Source organism: Chamaea fasciata, unplaced genomic scaffold (assembly GCF_029207755.1).
Source record: "Chamaea fasciata isolate MVZ Bird 193981 ecotype frontalis unplaced genomic scaffold, bChaFas1.0.hap1 SCAF_23, whole genome shotgun sequence".
Classification (NCBI taxonomy): Eukaryota; Metazoa; Chordata; class Aves; order Passeriformes; family Sylviidae; genus Chamaea; species Chamaea fasciata.
In genome coordinates this window covers 7002193-7026533 of record NW_027094108.1, presented here as the reverse complement: position 1 = coordinate 7026533, position 24341 = coordinate 7002193, and the positions used below count along the sequence as shown (strand labels likewise).

Below are 24341 nucleotides of genomic sequence, written 5' to 3'. Positions count from 1 at the left end.
GATCACCCCCTAAAAAACTGTAAAGCCCTAAAAAACTCCTCTTTAACCCATTTAAACCCTTTTTAAACCCCCTTAAAAATTCTCTTTAACCCATTTAAACTCCCATTAAAACCCCTAACCCCCTCCACTCTTAAAACCCCCATAACCCCCTAAAAATCCCCAAATAAACCCCTGAAAAAACATTAAGCCCCCCTTAAAATAACTTTAAAACCCTTTAAAGCCCCTGACCCCCCTTAAAACCCTGACAACTCCTTAAAAACCCTTAAAATGCCTAAAAATCCCCCAAACTTGAAGCCTCCTTAATTCCCTATAATGCCCCCCCAGCCCTTTAAAAATCCTTAAAACACCTTAAAAACCCTTTACAGTCCTCTTAAAAATCCTTTATATTCCCTTAAAAAGGCCCTTAAAACCCATAAAATCTAGGAGAAACCCCCTCTTTTTTTTCCCCCCAAATTCCCTCAATCTCTGTGAAGCAGTGGGAAAACACAATGTTCTAGAAAACCGAAAAGCACTTATTTTTTATTCAAAACCCCACAAAAATCCCCATAAATCCATGAAAAAAAAAAAAGAGGGGGGGAAGCATCTGAGTTTGTTTTTTTTTTTTAATTTCCCCCTTTTTTTCTCTTCCAAACCTGACACGACCTTTAATTCCTCGCAATAAATATACAAAAATAGAATAAATTAGGTTAAAAAATACAAGGCAACACTGGCAGATCAGCACTACAGGGGAAAAAAACCACCCAAAAACCCGGTGGGAGAGGAATAAATAGGGAGAAAAAAAGCAAAAAAAAAATCAGTTTTGGGACTGAGCCCTTTTTTTCTTGAAATGTGGGGGGAAGATAAGAAAAATCCCTCCCCCAGCTCCAAACAAGCTTGAAATTCCATTTTTTTTTTAGGGAGGAGGGAAGGGGCAGCACCCGTTTCATCCCCAGGCACGGGGACAGTATCAGTAACACAATAAAAAACCCTTAATAATTACAGAAATAATAAATAAACCCCTCGGGGAGGAGGGAGTGGGTCTTCATGTGGTGTCTAGGGGCTTTGGGGTCAGCCTGGGGCCCCCCCAGCTCCTGCCTGCTCCTGCAGCCCCAGCAGGCTGTAGGCGATGCGCTTCTGGTGGCCCGGCAGCCGCACCCCAATCCTCTTGATGTCCCTGGGAAAACGGGAAAACGGGAGTCGGGATTGGAGTCACCAGCCTGGGATGGGGCTGGGGCCACAACCTGGGCTTGGGGCTCCCCAGGAGCAGCAGGGTGGGTGGACATCCCGAGGGAGGGACGGAGGGACACGGCTCGTCCCGAGGGATGGACGGAGGGACACGGCTCGTCCCGAGGGAGGGACGGAGGGACACGGCTCGTCCCGAGGAATGGAGGGACACAGCCCATCCCAAGGGACAGATGGACGGACACAGCTCATCCCGGCCTCTCCCGCGAAGGAACATCTAATTTTATCCCATCCCTTGGGCCACCAAGGCCATGGAAGTGGTTTCCGTTCCCAGCACATCCCTGGTCCCATGGGAGTCGGAGGGGAGGATGGGGACACATCGCCACAGAGGGGAGCGGTGTGGGGACAGTCTGGGAATATCAAGGGACAGGGACTCACTCGTTGGTCATCTGCAGGACCTTCTCGATGGTGCTGTAGCCCGAGGCCATGAAGGTCTCGGTGTACTGGGGCATCCGGATGGACTCCAGCCACTCTGGGACCGAGCGGAACGGGACACCCTCAGAGCCGCTGGTGCTGGGCAGCCGGATGGACACCCTGCGGAGATGGACGGAAAAATGACGCAAAAATAGAAAGAGGCAAAAAAAGTGGCGCAGAAATGCAAGGCTGGAAAAACGACGTGAAAACAGAAGGGCGTAAAAATGATGCAGAAAGGAAACAATGCAAAAAATGATGCAGGAATGGAGAGATGTAAAAAAAAAAATAACGTGAAAATGGGAAGGTGCAAAAAAAGTGAAAATGGGAGGCTGCAAAAAACAATGAAGAAAGGCGAGGACACAAAAATATTGCAGAAATGAAACAAGGCAAAAAATGATGCCGGAATGGAAAGGTGCAAAAACGGTGCAGGAATAAAAGGGTGGCAAATAGAGACGTGAAAATGGAAGGATGGAAACATAACAAGGGGTTGAAAAGATGCAAAAAAATAATGTGAAAATGGAAAGCTGAGAAATTCTGCAGAAATGGAAAGGTGGAAACAAAAGCAAAAAACTAGAAGGATGCAAAAATAGCGCAGGAATGAAATGATGCAAAAAATGATGTGAAAGTGGAAGGTTAAAACAACGATGCAGAAATGGAAGGATGCGAAAAATTATGTGAAAATGAAAGGATGGAAAAACAATGCAGAAATGGGAAGATGCCAAAAAATAAATGCAAACTTGAGATGACGAAATGATGATGCAGACGATGAAACGATGCAAAAAGTGGAAATATGAAAATGGAGAAATAGCAAAAAATGATGCAGCAATGGAGATGCCAAAAGCAACGTGAGAGTGCAGAGATGCAAAACCCAACCCAAAACAGCACCGCGAGAGCGCAAAAAACGATGCAGAAAATGCGAAGATGAAAACAAAACAGTGCAAAAAACAATAGAAGACGCAAAGATGTGCAAGAATCAGATAATCCCAGACTGCTTTGGTTAGAAGGGACCTTAAAGCCACCCCTGCCATGGGCAGGGACACCTTTCACTATCCCAGGCGGCTCCAAGCCCCGTCCAGCCTGGCCTTGGACACTTCCAGCGATCCAGGGGCAGCCACAGCTGCTCTGGGCAACTGCCCCCCTCCCTCTTCTTGCCCCCCTCCCCATCCTGGCGGCTCCCTGCACTCACCGGGGGTCGAAATCTGCCAGGGCCTTGAGGGACTCGGGGGCGCGGATGAGTTTGTCCAGGATGCTGACGATGTCGGTGAATTTGGGGCGCCGGCAGCGCTCCTGCTGCCAGCACTGCATCATCAGCTGGTAGATGGCTGAGGGACAGTCCAGCGGTGCCGGGAGGCGGAAGCCCTCATTGATGGCCTTCATCACCTACAAGGAGGAGGAGGAGGGTGGTCAGGGATGATTCCCCCAAATGAGGTGTTAATTCACAGAATCCCAGAGTGGTTTGGGTTCATCTCATTCCAGCCCCTGCCCTGGGCAGGGACACCTTCCACTATCCCAGGCTGATGCCAGTCTTGTCCAACCTGGCCTTGAATGTCTCCCAAAACACTGGTGATGGTGGAGGGCGGGCACTCACCTCGTGGTTGGAGAGCTCCCAGTAGGGCCGCTCGCCATAGGACATCACCTCCCACATGACGATGCCGTAGCTCCAGACGTCGCTGGCAGAGGTGAACTTGCGGTAGGAGATGGCTTCGGGTGCTGTCCAACGGATTGGGATCTTCCCACCCTACAGCAACACTGGGGTCAACCCTGTACCCCCAAAAAACCACCTCACCTTGTTCAACCACCCCAACATGGACAACCACCCCAACACGACCAACCGGGATGGACAATCACCCACCTTGGACAACCACCCCAACACGGCCAACCGTGATGGACAATCACCCACCTTGGACAACCACCCCAACACGACCAACCGGGATGGACAATCACCCACCTTGGACAACCACCCCAACACGACCAACCGGGATGGACAATCACCCACCTTGGACAACCACCCCAACACGACCAACCGGGATGGACAATCACCCACCTTGGACAACCACCCCAACACGACCAACCGGGATGGACAATCACCCACCTTGGACAACCACCCCAACACGACCAACCGTGATGGACAATCACCCACCTTGGACAACCACCCCAATGCGACCAACCGGGATGGACAATCACCCACCTTGGACAACCACCCCAACACGGCCAACCGGGATGGACAATCACCCACCTTGGACAACCACCCCAACACAGCCAACCGGGATGGACAATCACCCACCTTGGACAACCACCCCAAGGCAACCAACTGCACCCTCACCTTGGCCAGTCACCCTTCCATGGCCAACCAGCCACCCCTCTCTGGCCACCGCCCCGCCGCAGTGACACTCACGCTGGTGGTGTAGGTGGCTTCAGGGTCATCTTCCAGCACCCTCGAGAGGCCGAAATCGGACACTTTGCACACCAGGTTGCTGTTCACCAGGATGTTCCTGGCAGCCAGGTCCCGATGGACATAGTTCATGTTAGCCAAGTACTTCATGCCGGCAGCGATGCCCCTCAACATCCCCACTAGCTGGATGACACCAAATTCGCCCTCTTTTTCCTGAGAAAGGGGGAGAATCCAGCCTGGAATCCACCTGTTATCCCAACTCCTGTGGTGGCTGTTGGAGGTTCCACCACCCTGTCACCTACCCGCAGGAATTTATCCAGCGCCCCATTCTCCATGTACTCCGTGATGATCATGAAGGGCTTGTCTGTACAAAAGAAAGAGCCTGAAATAGGTAGAACTCCCCCAAAAAATCCCTCCAAGCCCCCCCACTAAAATCTTTAAACCTCCCACAAGCCTTCCTCAAATCCTTAAACCCCCAAATGCCCAATGCCCCTCGAAAAAACCCAACCCCCCTAAACAACCCCAACCCCTCAAAAATAACAAAAAACCCCAACCACCCCAAACCCTCCCAATTCTCCCCAAAAACCCCAAACTCCCCAAAAAATCACCTCCCTTAAACATTCCCAAAACAAGGAAAAAGTTTTAACCCACTTACAGACCGAAATAAATCCCAACAGCCAAAACCCCAAAATAACTCCCCCAACTCCTCCAAAAATCCCCTAAGCTCCCCATGAAACCTCCCAAATAAACATGAATTCCCTCCCCCAAAAAAATCCCCAATCTCATCCCCCCAAAAGACCCAAGTCCCCCAAACTCCCCTTTGCGCTGTGGCTCAAAACACCCTATTTTTATTTTGCTTTTTTGGGGGTCTTTTGCTGGGAAACTGGGGTGTTTTTTTTGGGGAGGGGACGGGACATAGAGGCCACTCACACTTGGAGACGACACCCTCGAGGCGGATGATGTTGTGGTGGCAGAACTGTCCCATGATGGTGGCCTCGCTCAGGAAGTCCACGCGCTGCTTCTCCGTGTACCCCACCTTCAACGTCTTGATGGCCACCGGTACCTCCTTCCTGCCACGCTTCAGGGTGCCCTTGTACACCTCCCCAAATTCACCTGCTCCGAAAAACATGGGGCGCCCTTAGCCCCCCCTGCCCCACCCCGATTTTGGGATGTGTCTGGGGGGACAAAGCCACGCACCAGCGCCGATGACCTTCTGGCGGGTGATGAAGGATGGAGGGATCTCGGTGGTGAACTTGAGCATGGCTTGGTTGGGGTCTTCGTAGGTGTGGGGGTCAACGTAGGTCTTGAGGGGCTTCAGCTGGTCTGGGGGTGTCAGGGATGGGGTCAGCACCCCTGTCACCCCTCGGCCGTCCCTGTTGTCCCCACTGTCCCATGGCTCACCTGACTTGGAGAAGTATACGTCCTCAGCGGATTGGTGCGACCGTGACCTCCTCCTCCTGCGGAACAGCAGCATTTTGTCCCAAAAGATCATCCCTTGCCCATATTTTGGGGTGGGGTAACAACATTTTGGGGTTTTTGGGCGGGGTTTGTCCTCTTACCGTCGGAGGATGTAGAGAAGAGCGGCCAAGAGCAGGACAACAAAGACAACGCCGGCGACACTGCCGCTGATGACGGCGGCCGATGCCATGGCCTCGGAACCTGGGGGGACTTGTCGAGGTGAGCCCTGCACCCCCTGGAGCCCCCACCCCGCACTCCCGACGCCCCCTGGAGCCCCCACCTCTCAATCCCGACGCCCCCTGGAGCCCCCACCCCGCACTCCCGACACCCCCTGGTGCCCCCACCCCGCACTCCCGACACCCCCTGGAGCCCCCACCCCGCACTCCCGACACCCCCTGGAGCCCCCACCCCGCACTCCCGACACCCCCTGGAGCCCCCACCTCTCAATCCTGACACCCCCTGGAGCCCCCACCCCGCACTCCCGACGCCCCCTGGAGCCCCCACCTCTCAATCCTGACACCCCCTGGAGCCCCCACCCCGCACTCCCGACGCCCCCTGGAGCCCCCACCCCGCACTCCCGACACCCCCTGGAGCCCCCATCTCTCAATCCCGACACCCCCTGGAGCCCCCACCTCACACTCCCGACACCCCCCGGCCCTCCTCACCCTCAGGCAGGGTCTCAAACTCGTGCTGGGGGCTGAAGGCCCCATGGCCGTCGGCGGTGAGAGCCTGGACCCGAACCACATAAGCAGTGGCTGGGGACAGTTTGGGCAGGGTGACAGAGGTGCCCTCGCAGCGCAGCACCGAGTAGCTGTTCTCGTCCACCTGGGGACATAGCAGGGTGACATTGGGATGACACACAGGGAGGGGTGGCACGGGCGGGGCAAAGATGGAGGCGATGTGGGGGAGGTGACGTGGATGGGGCAGGGATGGAGTGACATGGATAGAGGGATGAACATGGGAGGGACATGGAGGCAAGGATGGAGGTGACAGGGATGGGGACAAGGATGGAGGTGGCATGGATGGAGGGGACACGGATGGAGGTGACATGGATGGAGGGGTGGGTTTGGGGCTGTCAGGCTGTGTCACCTTCTTGCTGTAGGTGACCTCATACTTCCAGACCCGGCTCTGCTGCCGCAGTGGCACCGTCCAGGACAGGACCAGGCTGGTGGCCGTCCGTCCATCCAGGCTCACTGATGTCACCCGGGGGGGCTCTGGCATGGAGACACATAGGAACATCACTGAGGTGTCCCCAGGGGGTCAGGGACATCAAGGGGTCGGGAAAATCACAAAGGTGTTCCCATGGGGGGCAGGGACACCACAGATGTGTTTCCACCACGGAGGGAAGGTGTGGGAGTTGCTGGTGTCCCCTCACCCGTCTGGTTGACGCTGATGGTGACGCTGGCCACGCTGTGCTGGTGGCTGTAGGGGGACACCCCGTTCTGGGCCTCCACAGTGAAGGTGTAGTTGACGTGCGGCTCCAGGTCAGTGACAGTGACCTCTGTCCCCGTGAGCCCCCGGGGGGACTGCGAGAACCGGACCCCCCCGTCACAGGGCCGGCACTCGCCGCTCTCGGGCCAGCACTGCTCGCAGGTGACGCTGTAGGTGACGTCCTTGCGGCCACCAGGGTCGGCGGGGGGGGCCCAGCGCAGCTGCACCATGGCCCCCAGCCCCAGGGCTGTGACAGCCTGGGGGGGCGAGGGGGGACCTGTGGGGGACACAGGGCAAAGTCAGGGAACAGGGCGGCACTGGGTCACCTCAGTGAGGTGACACTGCAGTGTCCCCCCTCTGGAGGTGACTTACGGGTGCAGGGATGCTCCGGCGGGTCCTCAGGGGCCCGGAAAAATCCGTCCTCGCATGGACAGGTGGCAGCGGCGGCTGGGGCGGGCTGGGTGTGCGGGGGACAGGGCTGGCAGCCCCCTGAGGACACCATGGCCTTGAAGGTGCCGGGGGGACAAGCTAGGGGGGACACACAAAGGGACATCAGTGAGATCCCAAATCCTGCTCCCAATCCTGGCCCGTGGGAGGGAAGCACCCCTCAAGCACCTAGGGAGGATTTATGGGGGGGTTCACCTCATTTTGCAGCTTCTTTATTATTGCGGAGCCCCCTCTAAACCACCCCCCTCCTGGCTGAGTCCTGCTGCCCTCACTGCGTGAGTGATGCTGCAGGGGAATGATCCAGGATGGGGAATTTTGGGTCCAGCATCTCGTTTCTCCAGCTCAAATGGGGAATTTTAGGGTATTTAATCCTATTTTGCAGCTTCTACTTTATTGGGATCCCCCCAGCTCACCCTTTACCTGTCTGAACTCTCCCACACTCACTACACTGGTGATGCTGAAAGATGAGGATCCAGGGCTGGGAATTTTGGAGCCAAAACCTCATTTCTCCAACTCCAAATCGGGGATTTTTAGGGCATTTCACCTCGTTTTTGCAGTCACTGCCCCACCCTTCTCCCAGCTGAGCCCTTTCACACTCATAAGGCTGAGGATCCAGGATTGGGAATTTTGGGGCCAAACCCCCCACTCCTCTTCCCTCCCACTCCACCCCAGGCATGCGCTAAGCTCAGACATCCCTTGCCCCCTCAGTTTACCCCAGTCCATACCTTGGCAGGTGTCCCCCAGGCTCTGGAAGCCGGCCCGGCACAGGCACTCCCCGATGGGCACGAGCCACTCGCCGTCGGCGTTGCAGTGCAGGGCCGGCGCCTGCTCGGCCTCCGCCTCGGCCACGCACGAGCCCCGCACCTCGGCCAGGGTCTGCGAGTCTGGCCCGGCCACGGTCTCCGGGAAGTGCGCCATGCCCCGCACCACGGCCGGGCACCGCTTGTAGTAGACGCGCACGGACAGCAGCGCCACGCAGGCGCCCAGGTCCTGGAAGGCCAGGTAGAAACCTTTCCTGCGGAGCGGCCCCACCGACCGCACCTCCACGTTGAGCTTCACGTTGCGGGCGGCGAAATCCTCCTGGACGGTGATCTCGTCCGGAGCGATGGTGTCGATCTTCCTGAACTGCCGCTTCTGGAAGTTGGTACCGTAATCTACGTCGGACTCGGCATAGTAGAGGTTGAAGGTCTCCTTGCAGGAGCCGCCGCCGGCCGTTGGGAAGCTGTTGCAGTCACGCACGGTGAACTGCAGCTCGATGAAGATGCGCTGGGCCACCCCGCGGTAGATCCAGTTGGTGCGGAGCCAATTCTCCTGCTCGCCCTCCAGGACGTTGCACACGGAGTACATGTAGATCAGGGAGTCGTTGAGGACGTTCTGCAGCTGGTCCCACTGTCCCCGGAGACAGAAATGGGGCTATAGGGGGGAACTGAGGCACGGCCCCATGTCCCCAGGGATGGGCTTGTCCTCGTCTCCTTCCCCCTCTCCCCATCCCCACCTCTGGAAGGTCCCCAGACATATCCCAGAGGTCCTCAACCCCATGGATGTCCCCATGTCCATCCCCGTGGGTGCTCCTGGTCCCATGGAGGGCCCCAGCCCAGTTGCAGTGGAGGTCTCCAACCCCATGGGTGTCCCCGTCCCCATGCCCATGGATGCCCCCAGGCCATCCCCATGGATGTCTATTCCCATCTATTCCCACGGAGGTCCCCATTCACCACCCCCATGGATGTCCTCATCCTCACTGCTGTGAAGGTCCCCAGAGACGTCCTTGTCCCCATCCCCATGGAGATCCCCCACGGCTGTCCCCATTCCCCATTGCAGGGATGGCCAGTGGGGCGGGACGCCGGATCCGTGGGTGCTCACCCCTTTTCCATAGGGATGGGTGAGCCAGCCCAGCTCCCCGTGTGCCTTGGCGAAATCCAGCAGCACCACTGTGGGAGAGGAGATAGGACAGGGATGTCAGGAGATGCCACCAGGACCCACGGGCAGCCCCAGGACCTGCAGGTGTCACCAATACACCCCTTTGGCCCTTGGATGTCCGTCCTGCAGGACCCACTGACGTCCCCCAGGACACATGGATGTCCCCTGGGACCCACAGACAGCCCCATAGAAGTCCCCAGGATGTGCAGACACTCCCGGGATGCCCGAAATTCATGAATGTCCTGGGCACCCACAGATATCACTGGGACCTTTGTCCATCCCTGGCACCCACAGATGCCAGGAGGTTCCATGGATGTCCTCAAGACCCCTGGGTACCCCAGGACCCACGAATCCCCCCATTCCCGGCAGATTCCGCTGGCAGAAGCCCCCCGGGGCCGCCCCCAGAGGCGGGGAAGCCGCGGAGCCCGGCGGGACCTGCCCTGACACGCCGAGGGCGGTGGCCGGATCCAGCGCCGGGAGAGGAAGAGGAGGAAGAGGAGGCTGGGGAGGGAGCGGGGCCCCCCTGGTGAATCACGCCCCAGGAATGTGCCTGGACGCCCGGGTTCAGCGGCGAGGTGGGTCCGCCGGGACGGGGCAGCTTCGGGACGGATGCGCCCCCCCAGCTCCCAGGCTGAGCACGGACGGGCTCGTGGCGTGCCCCGAGAGGGTCAAGTCTGGGGGGGACCCCAAAATCTGCCCGAGGGTGACCCGGGTGGCTGCACCGTCCCCCCCGCACCGTGGCCGGGGTCAGGAAGGATGCCGGGGCGGATATCCCGGTTTTCCTGAGGCTGGAAATCCCCCCCGCGAGCCTCCGGAGAGCGGAAAGCGGCGGAAGCCGGAGCCGGAGCGGGCGGGGGGGGGTTCCCTGCGGGTGCCCCCGGGGGTGGCTCTGGGGACACTCCCGGGGCTGGGGCTGCTCCAGGGGCGCAGTACCCGCCGGACCTCCCGGGGCCGCAGCCCCGTGCCGGGAGTCACCTGTACCCGCCGCCACCATCCTCATCATCAGCAAATTCTCCGTCGCCTTCGTCACCCGGCCACGGCCGCCACCACCTACAGTGCCACCGTGAATGTGGCCACCAAGCCCGTCACCACCCTCAGGGGCCACCCCCGCGCCCAGGAGCGGCATCCCCGTCCCACTCCCGGCTGCATCCATGCCCTGTCCCCCGCCCTGCCCTAACCCCGTCTCGATCCGTCTTCGTCTGAATCCGGATCCCGTCCCCTTCCCAAAGTGAACCCAAATCCTATTCGCTCCGCTCCGCTCCCATTCCTGTCCTTATCCCAATCCCATCCTCATCTCAACCTTAATGAGAATCCCTGCCCCAAAATGAATCCCATCCTATCCTCATCCCAACCTCGTCCCCTCCTCGATCTCAGTCTGAACCCCAATCATAATCCCGAAATGGATCCCATCCCAGTCCCAATCCCGCTTCCTTCCCTCCTCTTTAACTGCCTCCCCACCTCAGCTCACCCCAAATCCCACAGGATCTCACCGGGGGAAATCAATCCGCACTAAATCCCCAAATCCCACCACTCTCCCACCACTTTCCCTTTCCCCCCACGCACTTTAAAAATCCCACCATTCCCTCCTGGGAAACAGCACTTTGGGAACACACCCCAAATCCCACAGCTGCCACGGGGTGACCCCATCTGCTGTCCCCCCAGCACTTCCAAAAATCCCCATTTTAGGGTTTTTTTTACCCCATTTCTAGTTCTTAGGGAGTATTTTCCATTCCAGCCTCTGATTTATTTGCATTTGGGGCTGGACTCTTCCACTTTACCCTCGGAAAAATGACGGATTTAAGCCGTCAGACAGAGTTCATAGAAATTTAATTTTTAAAAAATTCAAAGTATAGACAAAAAAGGTGAATTTCCCCCTCTTTTTTTCCTCAACCCTCTCAAACTAACCTCCAGAATCACTGGGGGAAGGGTTGCGAGGTGGAGGCCGAGACGCTGCTTGTTTTTTTCACAGCAATTTTTTGGGATTTTCCTGACATTGTTTTCCAGCTCTCCGGCCGGATCCTACCCGGCCCTGCACCACCCATGGGAAACGCTCCATTTTAAGGTGATTTCCCCCTTTTTTGGGGGTTTATTTTTTAATCCCCTCACCCCTCAGCCAGCCTCTTTTAGGAGCCCCCAGCAGGATCCAGCCCCGGCGCGTCAGTCAGACGCTCGGCATGGGAAAAGTTGTCCCAAACTCTCGGATTTTTTATTTTAGCATTTTTTCTCCCCTTTTAATTTTTTCTCTTCTATTTCAGTTCTCCTCCTATTTTATCTTTCCCTCCTCGTATTTTTAAACCCCCCAACCCCTTTTTAACTCGCTCCCTCTCACTTTAACTTTCGTCCCTTAATTTGACTTTTCCCCTTGTAATTTAAACTTCTCCACCCTCATTTCAGCTTTTGCCCTAATTTTAACCTTTTCCGCCCCAAAACGCGCTCCAGCACCTGAGGATTCCCCACCGCGCCCCAAACGGTAGGTGGGGGGGGAAGGGGGAGCCCATATTACCCTTTACCCTCAGAGCGCTCCCCACCCTCCGCAACTCCTCAGCTCCCCACAAACCACCCGAATTTCCCCCAAAACCACCCCACCCTTGGGGGTGCCCACCATGAAGGAGTTTTGGGGCGCTTCCCCACCCCTCAAAAAAAGTGGGGGACTCACCTTCCTCGGCGGCCAGGGGGCTGAGGGCAGCGAGGAGGAGCAGGGTGAGGGCCGGGGGGGTGCCCGCCATGGCGGGGCGGTTTTGGGGGGTCCCGGGCGCGCCCCACGAGCGGCGGCCCCGCGGGGAGTACGGGGGTGTGGGGCGCGGGGCCGCGCGCCCGCTCCTGTTCATTCATGCCCCGCTGACGTCACCGGCCACGCCCGCTCTTAAAGGCGCAGGGGCCGCTCCCAGTACGCACCAGTACGGCACTGGGAGGGCGCGCGGCCGAGGGTGGGACTCGGCCGGGCGGAGGGGAGGAGGATGTGGGAGCCCCGCCGAGGTGGGGCACGGTCCTGGAGGGGGTCCGGGGTTCCCGCAGCCCCGCGGGGATCCCCCCGGGCCCGGCCCCGAAGGGGTGAACGCGCCCCCCTCCCGCCCCCTCCCCTTTCATTCATGAAATCGGCGTGGGAAGGGCGGGGGGGGGCGGCAGCCAATGGCTGCAGGGGGCGGGCCCACGCTGGTACTACCGGCCACGCCCCCCGCCCACCAGTCCGATACTGGGGGGTTGGGGGGAGACCGGTTTGGGGGGGCTGCCCGGCCGCCTCGGGCCCCAGCGCCCCAAACCCTCTGCACCACCGTCCTCATGATCCCGCAGTACCCCAAATCGCACAGCACCCCAAATCCCATCACCCACGGCACCTGAAATCCCACGGCACCCCAAACTCTCGATCTTCTCTGGCCCCCAAAACCCATAGTGCCCTAATCCCATCCATTCCAGCACCTCAAATCCCGCAGCAGCCTTGACCTCATGATCCCGCAGCACCCCAAAATCCTGCATCGTCCATAGCACCCCAAATCCCACAGCTCCCCCAGCTTCTGCAGCACCCCAATCCCATCACTTGTCGGACCACAAATCCCCCAGTACCCTAAAGCAACTCAAATCCCACGGCACTCTAAATCCTGCACCCCCGCAGCCAAATCTCCCAACACCCCACAGCACCCAAATCTCCCAGAATCCACAACACCCCAAATCTGCCAACAGGCCCGGCACCCCCATTCCACGATCCCACTGAACCCCAAATCCCCCAGGATCTGCAGCATCCCAGATCGTGCACCACCCCCATTCCACGATCCCACTGCACCCCGCATCCGCCAGTACCCCCAAATCTTCATTACCCCCGCATCCCAAATCCCCAGTACCCCACTCACCCCAAGTTCCCCCAAACCTCCCACCCCCCCGAATCGGACAAGTCAGGCCACCCAGGGATCTTTTTCATAGAAAATCACTGATTTTAGCAAAAAAAGCACCGTTACCCCTCCCACCCCCAAACGCGCCCCAAGAGGAAGTTCAGGTGGGGGTGTCCCCCGTGTCCCCCGGAGTGACGCCGGCGGTCACTTGGTCTCGCCGCCAGAGCCCCTCGACCAGGGCGTCCAGGACAGGGGCGACCCGGGCCAGCCCCGCCCGCGCCCCACCTGCCCCCGGGGTCCCCCCCGCCCGCAGCACCCGCAGCCCCCACGTGCCCTCGAAGGCCCGCACGTCCCCCTCCGTCACGGCCGCGTGTGGGGCCAGGTCGAATCTGGGGTGGGAAGGGGACACAGGGTCAAGGGAAACACCAACACCTGGGAAAATCCCCCCAAACCCACCCGAGATTCATCGGGAGGTGTGAACCCATTGGTGTAATGAGGTGGGAGTGTTCCCTGCCTGCCCAGGGACTTGAGTGGTTTGATATCTGGGGGTGCAAACCTGATTCTGAGGAGGACACAGGGTCAAGGGAGACACCAACACCCCAACCCCCCCCCCCCCCAAAAAAAAAAACACCTAAAGAGAAATGGGAATTGCGAATCCATTGGTGTAACGAAGTGTTGCGTGTTCTCGGCCTCCTGAGATAAAAAGTGCTGAGAAATCTGGGGGTGCAAACCTGACTGGAGGGGGGCACAGGGCCGAGGGAGACCCAAAAAATCCCCCCCCAAACCTTCTGTAAGTAAGTGGGAGCTGTGACCCAAACCCCCTAAAAAATCTATGGAGTTGGGGACCCATCTGTGTCATGAGTGTGGCACGTTCTCAGCCTAACAAGGTATTGAGTGGTTTGAAATCCGGGGCTGAAAACCTTCCTGGGGGGGACACCCGGTCAAGGGAGACACCGACACCCCAAAAATCTCCTTTTAGGGTGGCGAACTCCCCTAAAAATAAACGGGAGCTGTGAACCCATCACTGTAATGATTTGTGCACGTTCTCAACCTGCTGAGATACCAAGTGCTGAGAAATCTGGGGGCACGAACCGATTTTTGGGCGGGGGGGGGCACAGGGTCAAGGAACACCTTTAAAAAACCCCCCCAAAACCCCAATAAAATCAGCAGGAGTTGGGAATCCATCGGTGTAACGAGGTGTGCCCATTCTCAGCCCCTGCGATGCCAAGCGCTGAGAGCCCTGGGGTGCAATCCTCCCCCATGGGGTGACGCGGCCCCCCAGGGGGACCCCCAAAAGGATACTTGGTGCCCACGACCATCCTGACGATGTCGCGGTCCCCGGGGCCCAGCACGCGGCCCATGAGCGCCGGCAGCTCCTCGAAGGACGCGCGGTCCGTGAAGGAGAACAGGAAGAGGACGGCGTCCGCCTCCTCCTTACAGGCCTGGGGACGGGGACATTCCCTCACTGCGGGGTCCTGGAGGAGTCCCCCGCCCCAAAATGCGTCCCCCGCTCACGGGCAGCAGGTGCTCGAACTTCCTGAGCGCTCCGTCCCCGCAGTCCCAGAGGTGCAGCTGGAACAGGACGGGGCGGCCGCTGGCGCGGGGCTTGGCCGGCCAGAACAGCGGGGTGACCTCGATCCCTGCGGGGACACGAGGGACTGTCACCGCCGGGACCCCGCGTGTCCCCCAGGCCGTACCCAGGGCCTCCTGGTGGGCGGGGTGGCCTCGATGCCTGCGGGGACAGGAGGGACCGTCACCGCCGGGACCCCGCGGGGCCCGGTGCCGCCCCAGGCCGTACCCAGGGTCTCATGGTGGGTGGGGGGCACGGGGGTCCCCCCCAGCCAGGCCACCAGCGCCGTCTTCCCGACGCCACTTCTTCCGGCCAGGAACAGTTTGTAGGTGACAGTGGGGACAGCCAGGGCGGGCGGCAGCGCCGGGCGTTCCAGCAGACCTGCGGAGGGGGCTCAGGGTGATTCTGGGGGGCTGAGACCCCGCGTTGGGGGGCGCAGAGGGGGCACTCACCGAACGCTCTGCGCTGGTTCTTGTGTAGGATGGAGTCCAGGTAGGGGCGGCCGGCAGGGGACAGGAGCCAGCCTGGCTCCAGTGCCCGGTCCTGCTCTGACATGGGCCCCCAAACCTGGGGGATGGGGAAGAGCCCCCCTTCCCCCACGGGGTCACTGCATCCCGCAACTTTGGGGTCTCCTGACCCCACCTCAGGCTCCAGGCACTCTTCCCAGGGTCCCTAAATCCTCCATCGGGTCCCTAAAACACCCCCCGCGTCCCAGCATCCTCCCATGGGGTCCCCTGGACCAGCCACGGGGTCCCTGACACCCCTCTGTGGGGTGCCTGACCCTCTTCCACGGGGTCTGTGTGCTCCCTCTGGAGTCCCTGCATCCTCCCATGGGGTCCCTGTGCCCTTCTGTGGGGTCCCGCCACCTTCCCATGGGTTCCCTGACCCCACCGTGGGGGTCTCTGTGCCCCCCCGCCACCCCAGTACCCCATCACAGGGACCTTCCCTCCACCCCCGGGGTCCCTGCCCCCCTGAGAGTCCCTCACCCTGTCGGGGTGTCCCTCACAGCCCCACACGGAGTCCCTGCACTCCCGTATGGGCCGCCTGCCACCCCCACGGGGTCTGTGCCCCCCCAATTGACTCCGTGCCCCCACAACATTCAAAAGGGGGAGAATCCCGCCCCTGCCCCCCCGTCCGGACCCGCTGCCCCCCCAATCCCTCCTATGCATCGCCCCGCACACCAAATCTCCCGCGCGGCCCTTTGAGACGCGGCCCCGCCGCTCACCTGAGGCAGCTTCCGCCTCGCAGTGACGTCACTTAAAAATGGGCGGGGGCGCTATGGAAACCACGCCCAGACACAGCTGCGCGTGCGCGGGTGAGTTGGGAGGGGGATACGTGGAGTGACCCCCATGTTGCGGGTTTGGGGGGATCCCCATCCCAAATTACTGACTCTGGAAGGATTTCGGGGTCCCCAACCTCACTTCTCAGCACTGGCGGGATCTGGGGTTCCCAACTGCCACTTTTTCCAGGCTCTGGAGCCCTCATCCCTCATCACTGACACTGGAATGCTTTGGGCTCCAGCATCTCCCACGCTGGCATGACTTGGGGTTCCAATTTCCAGCTCCAGCAGGCTCTAGGATCCCCATCCCCAATTTCCATCTCCAACCAGCTGTGGCTTTCCCAGTTCCTGGCACCGGCAGGATTTGGGGTCCTCATCACCAATTTCCAGCCCCAACTGGCTTTGGGGTCCCTATCCCAAATTTCCAGCCCCAAGAGGTTTTGAGGTTCCCAATTCCCAGCACTGGGAGGCTGTGGCATCCCCAGTTACCATCTCCAGCAGTCTTTGGGACCCCCATTCCCAACTTCCACCCCTAACAGGGTTTGGTGTTCCCAGTTCGAAGTGCTGACAGCCTTTGGGGTTCCTGTCTCTAATTCCCAACCCTGGCAGGACCTGGGGTCCACAATTTCCAGCACAGGCAGGACCTGGGTTCTCCATCCCCAGTTCCCAACCCTGGCAGGTTTTGGGATCCCCATCCCAAATTTACATCCCAAACAGGGTTTGGGATCCCTGAATTCCCAGCTCCAGTAGGCTTTGGGATCCCAAATTTCCAACCCCAACAGGCTTTGGAGTCTCCATCCCCAATTTCTGGCTTCAAGAGGCTTCAGTGTCCTAAATTCCCTGTGTCCCCCTCCGCCCCCCTCCGCTGCTCCAACATTCCCTGGCACAAGGATTTCCCCCTTCTTACCCAAGAAGACCCCAAATCCCCCCTTTCACCCCCAAACTTCCGGGGAGCACAGCAGGAACTTCCCCTCCACATCGTTCCCACCCCACCCCTCCCCAAGAGCACCAACCATCCGTTTCTTTTCCTTTTTATTTGTTAAACCACTAAAAATTCATTGGGAAGGGGGTGAGGGACCCCCATGAACCCCCCCAGAATGTACACAAGATTTTAAATATCACCGGAATCGCATCCCATTCTTGCGCTCGGCCCGGGAATGACGGCGGGGGGACACCTGAGTCGCGGGGGGGGACACCTCGCTCACAGCACCAGCAGCTCCCGCGGGATTCGGGGCGCAGGGATCCAAATTTGGGCTGAATCTCTTGTGAAGGGCACAGAACACGCGTTTCCCGACCGGGGGGGATCCCGGGAGCGGTGCAGGATGTAAACGCTGGGAGAGCACCCTCGAGGGATGCTCCGCAGGGAGAAGGACATCAAGGCGCCATCCATCCCTGGGTTTGACTCTTTTTTGGGGGTGGATGACAAAAAACATGCAAAGGGGACATGGGACTCGATGCCGAAGCCTCGACCGCTTTCCCCGCGGCCACGCTTGGAGAAGGAATTTTCCACAGCTCACCCAAGGTGCTCCTGAGGTCTGGGGTTTTTTTGGGGGGAAAAAACCTGCATTTTGCTTTCCCTTAGGACAAATCAAATCATTCTGGGATGAATGGGAGATGTGGGATTCAACGAGGGATTTATTTACAGAGGTGGAAATGCCGCGGGTTAAGCAAGTCCCTCCCCGTCCCCACGCGGCTGGGATGGGATTTAAGGCTCCAACCGGCAAAAAGCTCAGTGGGAATGGAGAACAAAAATTTAGGGAAGAAGGGACCACGTCATGGCGCTGCCGGCTTGGGGAGGGCTCCCTGTTTTTAGGGTGCTGGAGGTTGTTGACCAAAACCTGGCGGAATCCGCCCCATTTTCCTCCCCTCTTGAGGGGACAGGGAAGGAGGGGGGTTGTCCCAGAAGGACGCACAGGTTCAATCCCTTCGGATTTGGATTTAATCTTTGCGGAAGGAGGCACGTGCAAAGATGAGGTGAAGTTACTGCATCGAGGCTGCCCTCAGATGAACCAGTATCTGTCCTTTTCGCTGGAAAACCCACCCTGTTCCCAGGCTCCAAGGGGCTGCTTCGGCCTTGGATGGGTTTTAGGCTGTTGAATGAAATGAAACCTTGAAGTCTCGAAGGGAATTGGCAGCCAAGTATCTCGGTTTTCGGAGAATAATGGGATTTTCAGAGTATTTTTGCTGGTCAGAGGGGATCAGGGCTGATCCCAAAGCCTGATCCAGCAGGGCAGGGAGAGGAGGGATGCTAACAATCAAGATTTTTGGCATTTTCACACACAAAAAAGTCCTTTCCTCCTTCTTTTGGTCCTGCCTGGAGGACAGGGACGAGTGGCAGGTGAGAGGCAAAATAAAAAGGCATTGTGTTTGTGTCGAGCAAAGGTTGGCAGCATTGGGAGATTCCCAGTGGGATATTGCTGTTGTTTTCCTGACAGAGTTGAGCATGGAATTCATCAAGCTAAAGCCTCCTGCCTGCTGGAATTTGGGTCATTCCTATAAAACCACTTCTAGTCACAACCCACAAGGAGTTTTGGAGAGACCAAGACTTGCGAACACTTGGAAAATAAACCCAGGAGGATCCTGGCTGGTGGGATTCCCTGGCTGCTCACCCCGAGTTCTCAGATCCTCAGGTCTTTCCCCGCCTGTAAACACAACTCGCTCAACTGGGGTCTTACTGGGAACTGCCGTGCAGCGCTGGAGGGTTTCCTTGGACTTTTATTGGTTTCCTGCTCCCTAGTTCACAGTTTAAACGCCTGCATGTCGGGAAGGGGCTTGGGAAGGAGGAAGAGCCGCGGGGACGGAGGGGACGGGTGGTGGCGGCGGGCAGGGGCCGCATTATCTCTTTGCTCGCACAAAGTACAAGGCATTTGTTTTGGGGTAATATTTGACATTTTGTTTCTTGTCCATGAGGCCACCGAATATGATCAGCTCCCCTCGGCCTTGCACCACCGTGTGTAAACTGGTCTCGGGTGGCCCCACCACAGAGCTGCTGTTGAACACTTTCCATTTGACTCGTCCCTGCTCCTTGGTGTCCTTAATGTCCAGCACGTACATCTGCATGGGCTTGCAGTTCATGCTCTGGTACAGCGGCTTGCCCACGTTCAGCGACTGCGGCGGGTGGTGCCCGAGGCGCCGGGCGATGGGGGGCAGCGAGTGCCCCTCGCCCTGGGCAGTGCCCGGCCGCGCCGAGCCTGGCTCGGCGCCCGGGGACCCCGGGGACGACGCCAGGGGAGGGCTCAGCGCGGCCGAGGCCGAGGTGGCTTTGGAGGAGAGGGCTTTGACAGCCTCGAGGCTGCGGCGGAGCGCGCCAGGGGACACGGCTCCGGGCAGGGCACCGGTGGCATGGGGCGGGGTGTGGATGCCGTTGGTGTGCTCCGGCGGGTTCCGTGTGCCTGCTGTCCTGCCCTCCGCGCCGTCCAGCTGGCACAGGAGGGACGTGGGCTTCTGCTCCCAGCCCAGCTCCATGGAGGCCAGGCGCAGATCCCTCTGCTCTGGCAGGGAGCCGCGGCGCGGTGCCAGGGCTGGCCCCACCTTGAGGTCGAATCCCTCGGTGGCTGAGGGGGTGCTGGGGGACAGGGCCTGCACGGGGCTGTCCAGGGAGGCCCCGCCGACCGGTGCCGCTCCGGGTGACACGGTGCCGCCGTTGAGTACTGGGGAGCTGTCCCCTCTGGCTGGGGACAGGCTGCCCTCCCGCGAGCCCGACGGCGTCTGCCTGCGGGGCCGCAGGGTGCCCCAGCGGCCGTTGACACAGGGAGCCTCGTCCGTGTTCCTGACGGGAGACTGGGAGCGGAATTCCCGCGTCTCAGGCACCAGGGCGGGCGGCGTGGCGCTGATGGGAGACGGGCGGGAGTTGAGGCTGGGGCTCAGCGGGGCTCTCCCGCTGGGAGCTTGGCTGAAGACCACGACGCACTGTCCCACCTGTGGAGAGAGCAGGGGCCATCAGGAGGACCCTTTGTGCTGGGGAGAAGTAGTGGTTCCGGAGCATTTTGGGCAGGGAATAAAGAGGGAGGGATGTGTGTGAGGGAGCGGGGAGCCTGCTGTGTCCATACCCTGCACGCGGGATGGCACCACAGCTCCGGGGCTCCGTGGTCCTCGTTCTCCACCTTGAGCGGCTGCCACGTCCAGGGGTTGGCCTGCATGTGCAGCAGCCAGGCGTCTTTGAACAGCTGGAGAGGGAAGGGTGACAGATTCAGGAGCCCGGTCGTAGTTTTAGGAGCCCAGGCTGAGATTTAGCCCAGTTTGCTGCTCGGCTCAGCCCATCAGGGCCATGGTGGGAGCAGTGCTTTGCTGCTGCAGACAGAGGATGCTGACCCAAAGCAGGAGCTGATCACCCATGAGTGACGACACCCCACCCCTTCATTCCCACCTGCTATCCCAGTACAAAGTCAGGGCTCATCCTGATGAGCCTCAGTGAACCCAGGGAGCTGCTCAGAGAGTGCCTGGGGTGATTTTTATTAATTAAAACAGCTCCAGCAACAGCTAAACAGCTTCTCTGGAAAATCTAGATTTGAGGAATAAAATGCCACCAACGTGCAGAGTCTCCCCATCCCAAATCCAGCCCCCAGGTGCCAGGGGGATGTTGATGTCCCTGCTCCCCCAGGTACTCACTGCATTGGGACCCCCGCAGCCTCCGAGGATTAAAATGGTCTCGTTGTCTATCACGATCTGGAGGGGACAAAGGAGAGTTTCAGCTCAGGAAGGGTTTTTGGCCAGGCCTCCAAGGGCACACAGAGGCAGGTTCTCAGCTGCACGGGCATTGCTGGGTTCTGTGTGCCCTGGGATGAGGAGTGGAGCTGGGATGGAGCCGGTTTTGCCGGGCCCAGGACAGAGCAGGATGCAGGGCTCATCCCACTCCTCGTCCCAAAACAGTTCCTCTCACCGAGGGGACCTTCCCAAAGCACCAGGGACTCGACATCCCTCTGCAGAGGAGGGAAAGGTGGAAGGTTTGGGAGGGCAGGTGCTGGCAGCAGTATGATCAGTGCTGCTGGTGGGTGAGGGATCCCTGCGGGCTCCTTTCCCAGGGCATGGAAAGGCACGTTCCAACACGAGCCATCCAAGCCCTGCTCCGTACCCTGGTGGGACCGGCCACACTCTGGGAATCACTGACCACCCCAGCTGGGGAGACCAGCCTCATGCAGGTGACAGTCATGAGCTGCCTGCCCAGGCAGGCGCTGCCGGAGCCATGCTTGGAGCGGGAGCAATCCCAAGTCAACCCTGGGATGGGGAGCGCAGAGCAGTCACAAGGGCCTGGAGCCAAGCCAGGCTGTGCTGCCTCTCCATTGATCTGAGGTGCCACGGGGCACGAGTGGGGTTAAAACAGGGATTTGTTCATTAGGGCTCTGAGTCGCCGGGGGAGATGGGGACTGTGCCCACAAGTGAGAGGGCCTGGCGGGCAAGGGCTCCACAGATAACCTGGGAATGAACCTGGGGAGAGCTGTCTGGAGCTGGGAGTGAGGCTGTGCCTGGCTTCTGTCCGGCTGAGCTCACCTGGGACTGGCCCCCGCGCGGGTGAGGGCTGGGCCCAGAGATGCTGGGCTTGGACCAAGCCCACTGCTCCAGGTCCAGCACCCAGACGTCGTTGCTCCTGCAGGGATGAGACAACACAGGCTGAGGATACAACCAGGGATGTGGAACTTGGGCTCAGGGCTGGGTTTTATGGCAGATTTGGGATTTCTGTAGGCTGGAGCCTCGGGATTTGCTGCCAGAGGTGAAGGGTGTGCTAAGGCAGCAGGCAGACCCCAAAATCCTGCAGAAAATACCTCATGGGCAACCCCAAGACCATCCCAACCCCGTCCTGGCTCGCAGGGGCGCTTGTCAGACACCCTCGGCCCAAACTTACATCTGTCGGGATCCAAGGGAGCCCCCAAAAACGATCATCTTGTCTTCGATGACACAGGAGGAGTGTCCTGCCATGGGAGGGGGGCCGTGTGTGGTCATGATGCAGTTCCACCTGGGAAGAGAGGCAGGAACACATTCCCCAATGAAGGAAAATGTTGGATGGAAGGCCAAACAAAAAACCCCAGTGGCCTGCAAAGTCCTCAAGAACATGTCACTGGGGAGAACGACAGGGAAAACCTCTAAATATCCAAATAGCAACGAAACTAATTAGAAATCCCAATGTGCTAAACATTTTTAAGGCATGACCTAGTCCCATGGCCAAGTTGGGAACATCTCCCCTTCCAATTAAGTTTGCCTCAAATTCTTTCCAAGAGGTTTAATTACAGAGTTGTAATGACACTGCCCAAAGTGCACTGGATAATTGATACTTTGGAGGATGAAAAGTTCTCAGTGCAAGAGGAGCAGGAACCTTCTCTTTGCTACAGCATTCTCCTTCTCACACGCACGATCAGTGAGAAAGCTGGGTCTAAAATCAGCCAAATGGTGTTTTAAAGGGAAAAGGAAAATTCCTGCCAGCTCCAAGGACACTGCTAGATGTTCCAGCCCCAGAGCTGTAAAGGCAGAGGTTGAAATGATGGAGAAATCTGATTTATCACATCTCCCTGAGGGAACTGAGTTTTGGATCATCACTAAAAACAAGACCTCCAGCACTTCAGGCTTATCTCAGAAACACCTCAGTGCTCCGGGCCAAAGTGATAAGGCATTTAAAACACTCAGGTTTCCCACCTGGATGGGGATGCTCAGGCAGCCTGGAATATTTCGGTACAAGTCCAGAACCATTTGGAAGCCATAGCACCCACGAGGTGCTTGGCAGCATCCTGTCCTCAGCTCTGCTGCACTTGTGTGGCTTTTTTTTTGTTTCAGAAAGAGCATTAGAGACACACCTGGGAAACCAGGACCACGCACAGCCTCCCAGGCATTCCTCCAGCTGCATTCCAGAGCCATTTTTCCAGGATCAAAGCCTGCTCTTACCAGTTTTTGGAGGGGGAGTATGTGTGGATCTCATCGAAGAACCTCTCGGGCTGGTGCAGGGGGTAAGGGCTTGGCCGGGTCCACCCCCCAAAAAGCACCAGCAAGTCCTTGTAGACCACCAGCGTGGCCCCAGCCTTGGGAGAGGGGTAGGAACCTGGCAGGGAGGAAGGAAAAGTTAGGAAAACAATGTTTGAACACAAGCCCCCAACTCTGCATCATTTCTTCCCCAAGTGTCACAACGGGGAGACTCCACCTTCCCAAAAATATTAAAATAACAGAAAAAAGAAAAAAAAAGAAAAAAACAGCAAAATTAGAGCTGGGAGCCTGGGAAGAAAACTCCTGCCAATTTGTGTCATGGTAATTAGTAGGAGCCTGAAAGCACATCTCAAACACACCAAAACATCTGCCACTCACTGGCAGGAAATTGCTGGTTTTCCAGCATATCCCTCCAAATTATTGCTTTAGCGCCGAATAAAAGCAATAATTACCTCCAAATACCTCGTAACGTCTCTCCCCGAGGAGGGAGGGAGAAAGGAGAAAATTCCAAGGCACCTGGAGTGGCTCGTGCAGATGTGTGGGGTGCTCACAAGTGGCAGCACTCACTGAACCCCATGTTTGAGAAGGAAGCCCTGAATGCTCTGGCTGTGAATGAAGTCACTCCTTGAGTCTGCAGGATGCAGTGCTGCTCTAAAAATTGTGGAAAACCTTTTAGTGTGGCCTGTTTGAGGTTCAAAGGGCTCTGCAGGGACCAGGGGCCTGCTGAGCAGGACCTGCGCAAGGACAGTGCGACCTCCTGGGCTCGGTGTCGTCGGGATTTGCTGTGCTCAGACGATTCTGTGTATTCCAAGGGTTTTCTAGAGCTCACCTCTCAACCTGCTGCTGCTCCTGTGGTCCCTGGCCACCACAGCCCTGGGAAGCTGTGGCTGCCCCATCCCTGGAAGTGTCCGAGGCCAGACTGGATGGGCCTTGGAGCAACCTGGTCCAGTGATAGATGTCCCTCCCCATGGAAGGAGGGTGGAATGAGATGAGCCTTAAGGTCCTCCCAACCCAAACCATTCTGGAATTTTATGGTTCTTAACCCGCTTGAAGCAGGAGCAGCCTCAATGCAAGAAACCTGTTGGCAAGAGCAACGATCAAAGGATTCGATCCCTTGGAATTTATGTTGGAAAATCAGCCACGATCCGCTGCAAAATCCCAATCCCTGCCTGCCCCTGGAGCCAGAGGTGCTGTGTCACCACCCCGCTGATGTGTGAGGTGCTGAGCTGCTTCCCAGGAACAGCTAAAGCCTCTCCAGCCCGGCTGACTCCGAGCATCCTCCTTCCCACAGCGGTCACCAGCACCCGGCACATTCCTCCACCTCCACAGCCACTCTTTCCAATTAATCCTGGAATCCCCATCCCAGCCCCACACTCCCCTCCACGGCCAGCTCTGGGAGCGGGGCAGCTCAAGGGCACGGCTCACACGTGGCCACGGCGGCAGCGCCACCTCTCTGAAACAGCCGATGCTCTGACCTGGCCT

The 24341-nt window shown here is 58.4% G+C and overlaps 3 protein-coding genes across 4 annotated transcripts in view; all 3 read right to left on the bottom strand.

Annotated features, from left to right (window-relative positions):
* Positions 1-302: 302 nt before the first annotated feature.
* On the bottom strand, positions 303-12093 carry EPHA2 (EPH receptor A2). The gene is made up of 17 exons (XM_066203243.1): positions 11937-12093; positions 9224-9291; positions 8089-8752; positions 7289-7444; positions 6861-7193; positions 6575-6699; positions 6151-6310; positions 5587-5686; positions 5429-5484; positions 5225-5350; positions 4958-5140; positions 4330-4391; positions 4031-4240; positions 3224-3373; positions 2822-3015; positions 1600-1755; positions 303-1153 (listed from the first exon to the last, which is right to left on the bottom strand). The coding sequence occupies exons 1-17, from the start codon at positions 12004-12006 to the stop codon at positions 1048-1050; spliced, it is 2919 nt and encodes a 972-aa protein (XP_066059340.1). The 5' UTR covers positions 12007-12093; the 3' UTR covers positions 303-1047.
* A 1109-nt stretch (positions 12094-13202) lies between these two features.
* On the bottom strand, positions 13203-15772 carry CPLANE2 (ciliogenesis and planar polarity effector complex subunit 2). The gene is made up of 5 exons (XM_066202980.1): positions 15127-15772; positions 14903-15055; positions 14620-14744; positions 14407-14546; positions 13203-13493 (listed from the first exon to the last, which is right to left on the bottom strand). Exons 1-5 carry the CDS (start codon positions 15227-15229, stop codon positions 13265-13267), a joined length of 750 nt encoding a protein of 249 aa, XP_066059077.1. The 5' UTR covers positions 15230-15772; the 3' UTR covers positions 13203-13264.
* A 1200-nt stretch (positions 15773-16972) lies between these two features.
* FBXO42 (F-box protein 42) overlaps positions 16973-24341 on the bottom strand; it is a 46393-nt gene continuing 39024 nt past the window's right edge. For both annotated transcript variants that reach the window (XM_066203031.1, XM_066203030.1), the window contains exons 5-10: positions 22824-22977; positions 21793-21903; positions 21441-21537; positions 20562-20618; positions 20003-20119; positions 16973-19871 (exon numbers count right to left, since the gene is read on the bottom strand). In XM_066203031.1, coding sequence (XP_066059128.1) covers positions 18789-19871; positions 20003-20119; positions 20562-20618; positions 21441-21537; positions 21793-21903; positions 22824-22977 — 1619 coding nt within the window. In that variant the 3' untranslated portion in view covers positions 16973-18788. The remainder of the gene's footprint in view (positions 19872-20002; positions 20120-20561; positions 20619-21440; positions 21538-21792; positions 21904-22823; positions 22978-24341) is intronic.

Bases quoted from the DNA above. Each gene is read 5' to 3' on its own strand.
- EPHA2 (XM_066203243.1), bottom strand. From the start codon at position 12,006: ATGGCGGGCACCCCCCCGGCCCTCACCCTGCTCCTCCTCGCTGCCCTC. The intron at 7,445-8,088 runs GTATGGACTGGG...TGTCCCCCCTAG, and splicing joins CCTGGGGGACACCTGCCAAG to CTTGTCCCCCCGGCACCTTC. The intron at 3,374-4,030 runs GTGAGTGTCACT...GTGTTGCTGTAG, and splicing joins AAGCCACCTACACCACCAGC to GGTGGGAAGATCCCAATCCG.
- CPLANE2 (XM_066202980.1), bottom strand. From the start codon at position 15,229: ATGTCAGAGCAGGACCGGGCACTGGAGCCAGGCTGGCTCCTGTCCCCT. The intron at 15,056-15,126 runs GTGAGTGCCCCC...CCCCCTCCGCAG, and splicing joins GAACCAGCGCAGAGCGTTCG to GTCTGCTGGAACGCCCGGCG. The intron at 14,745-14,902 runs GTACGGCCTGGG...GTGTCCCCGCAG, and splicing joins CACCCACCATGAGACCCTGG to GGATCGAGGTCACCCCGCTG.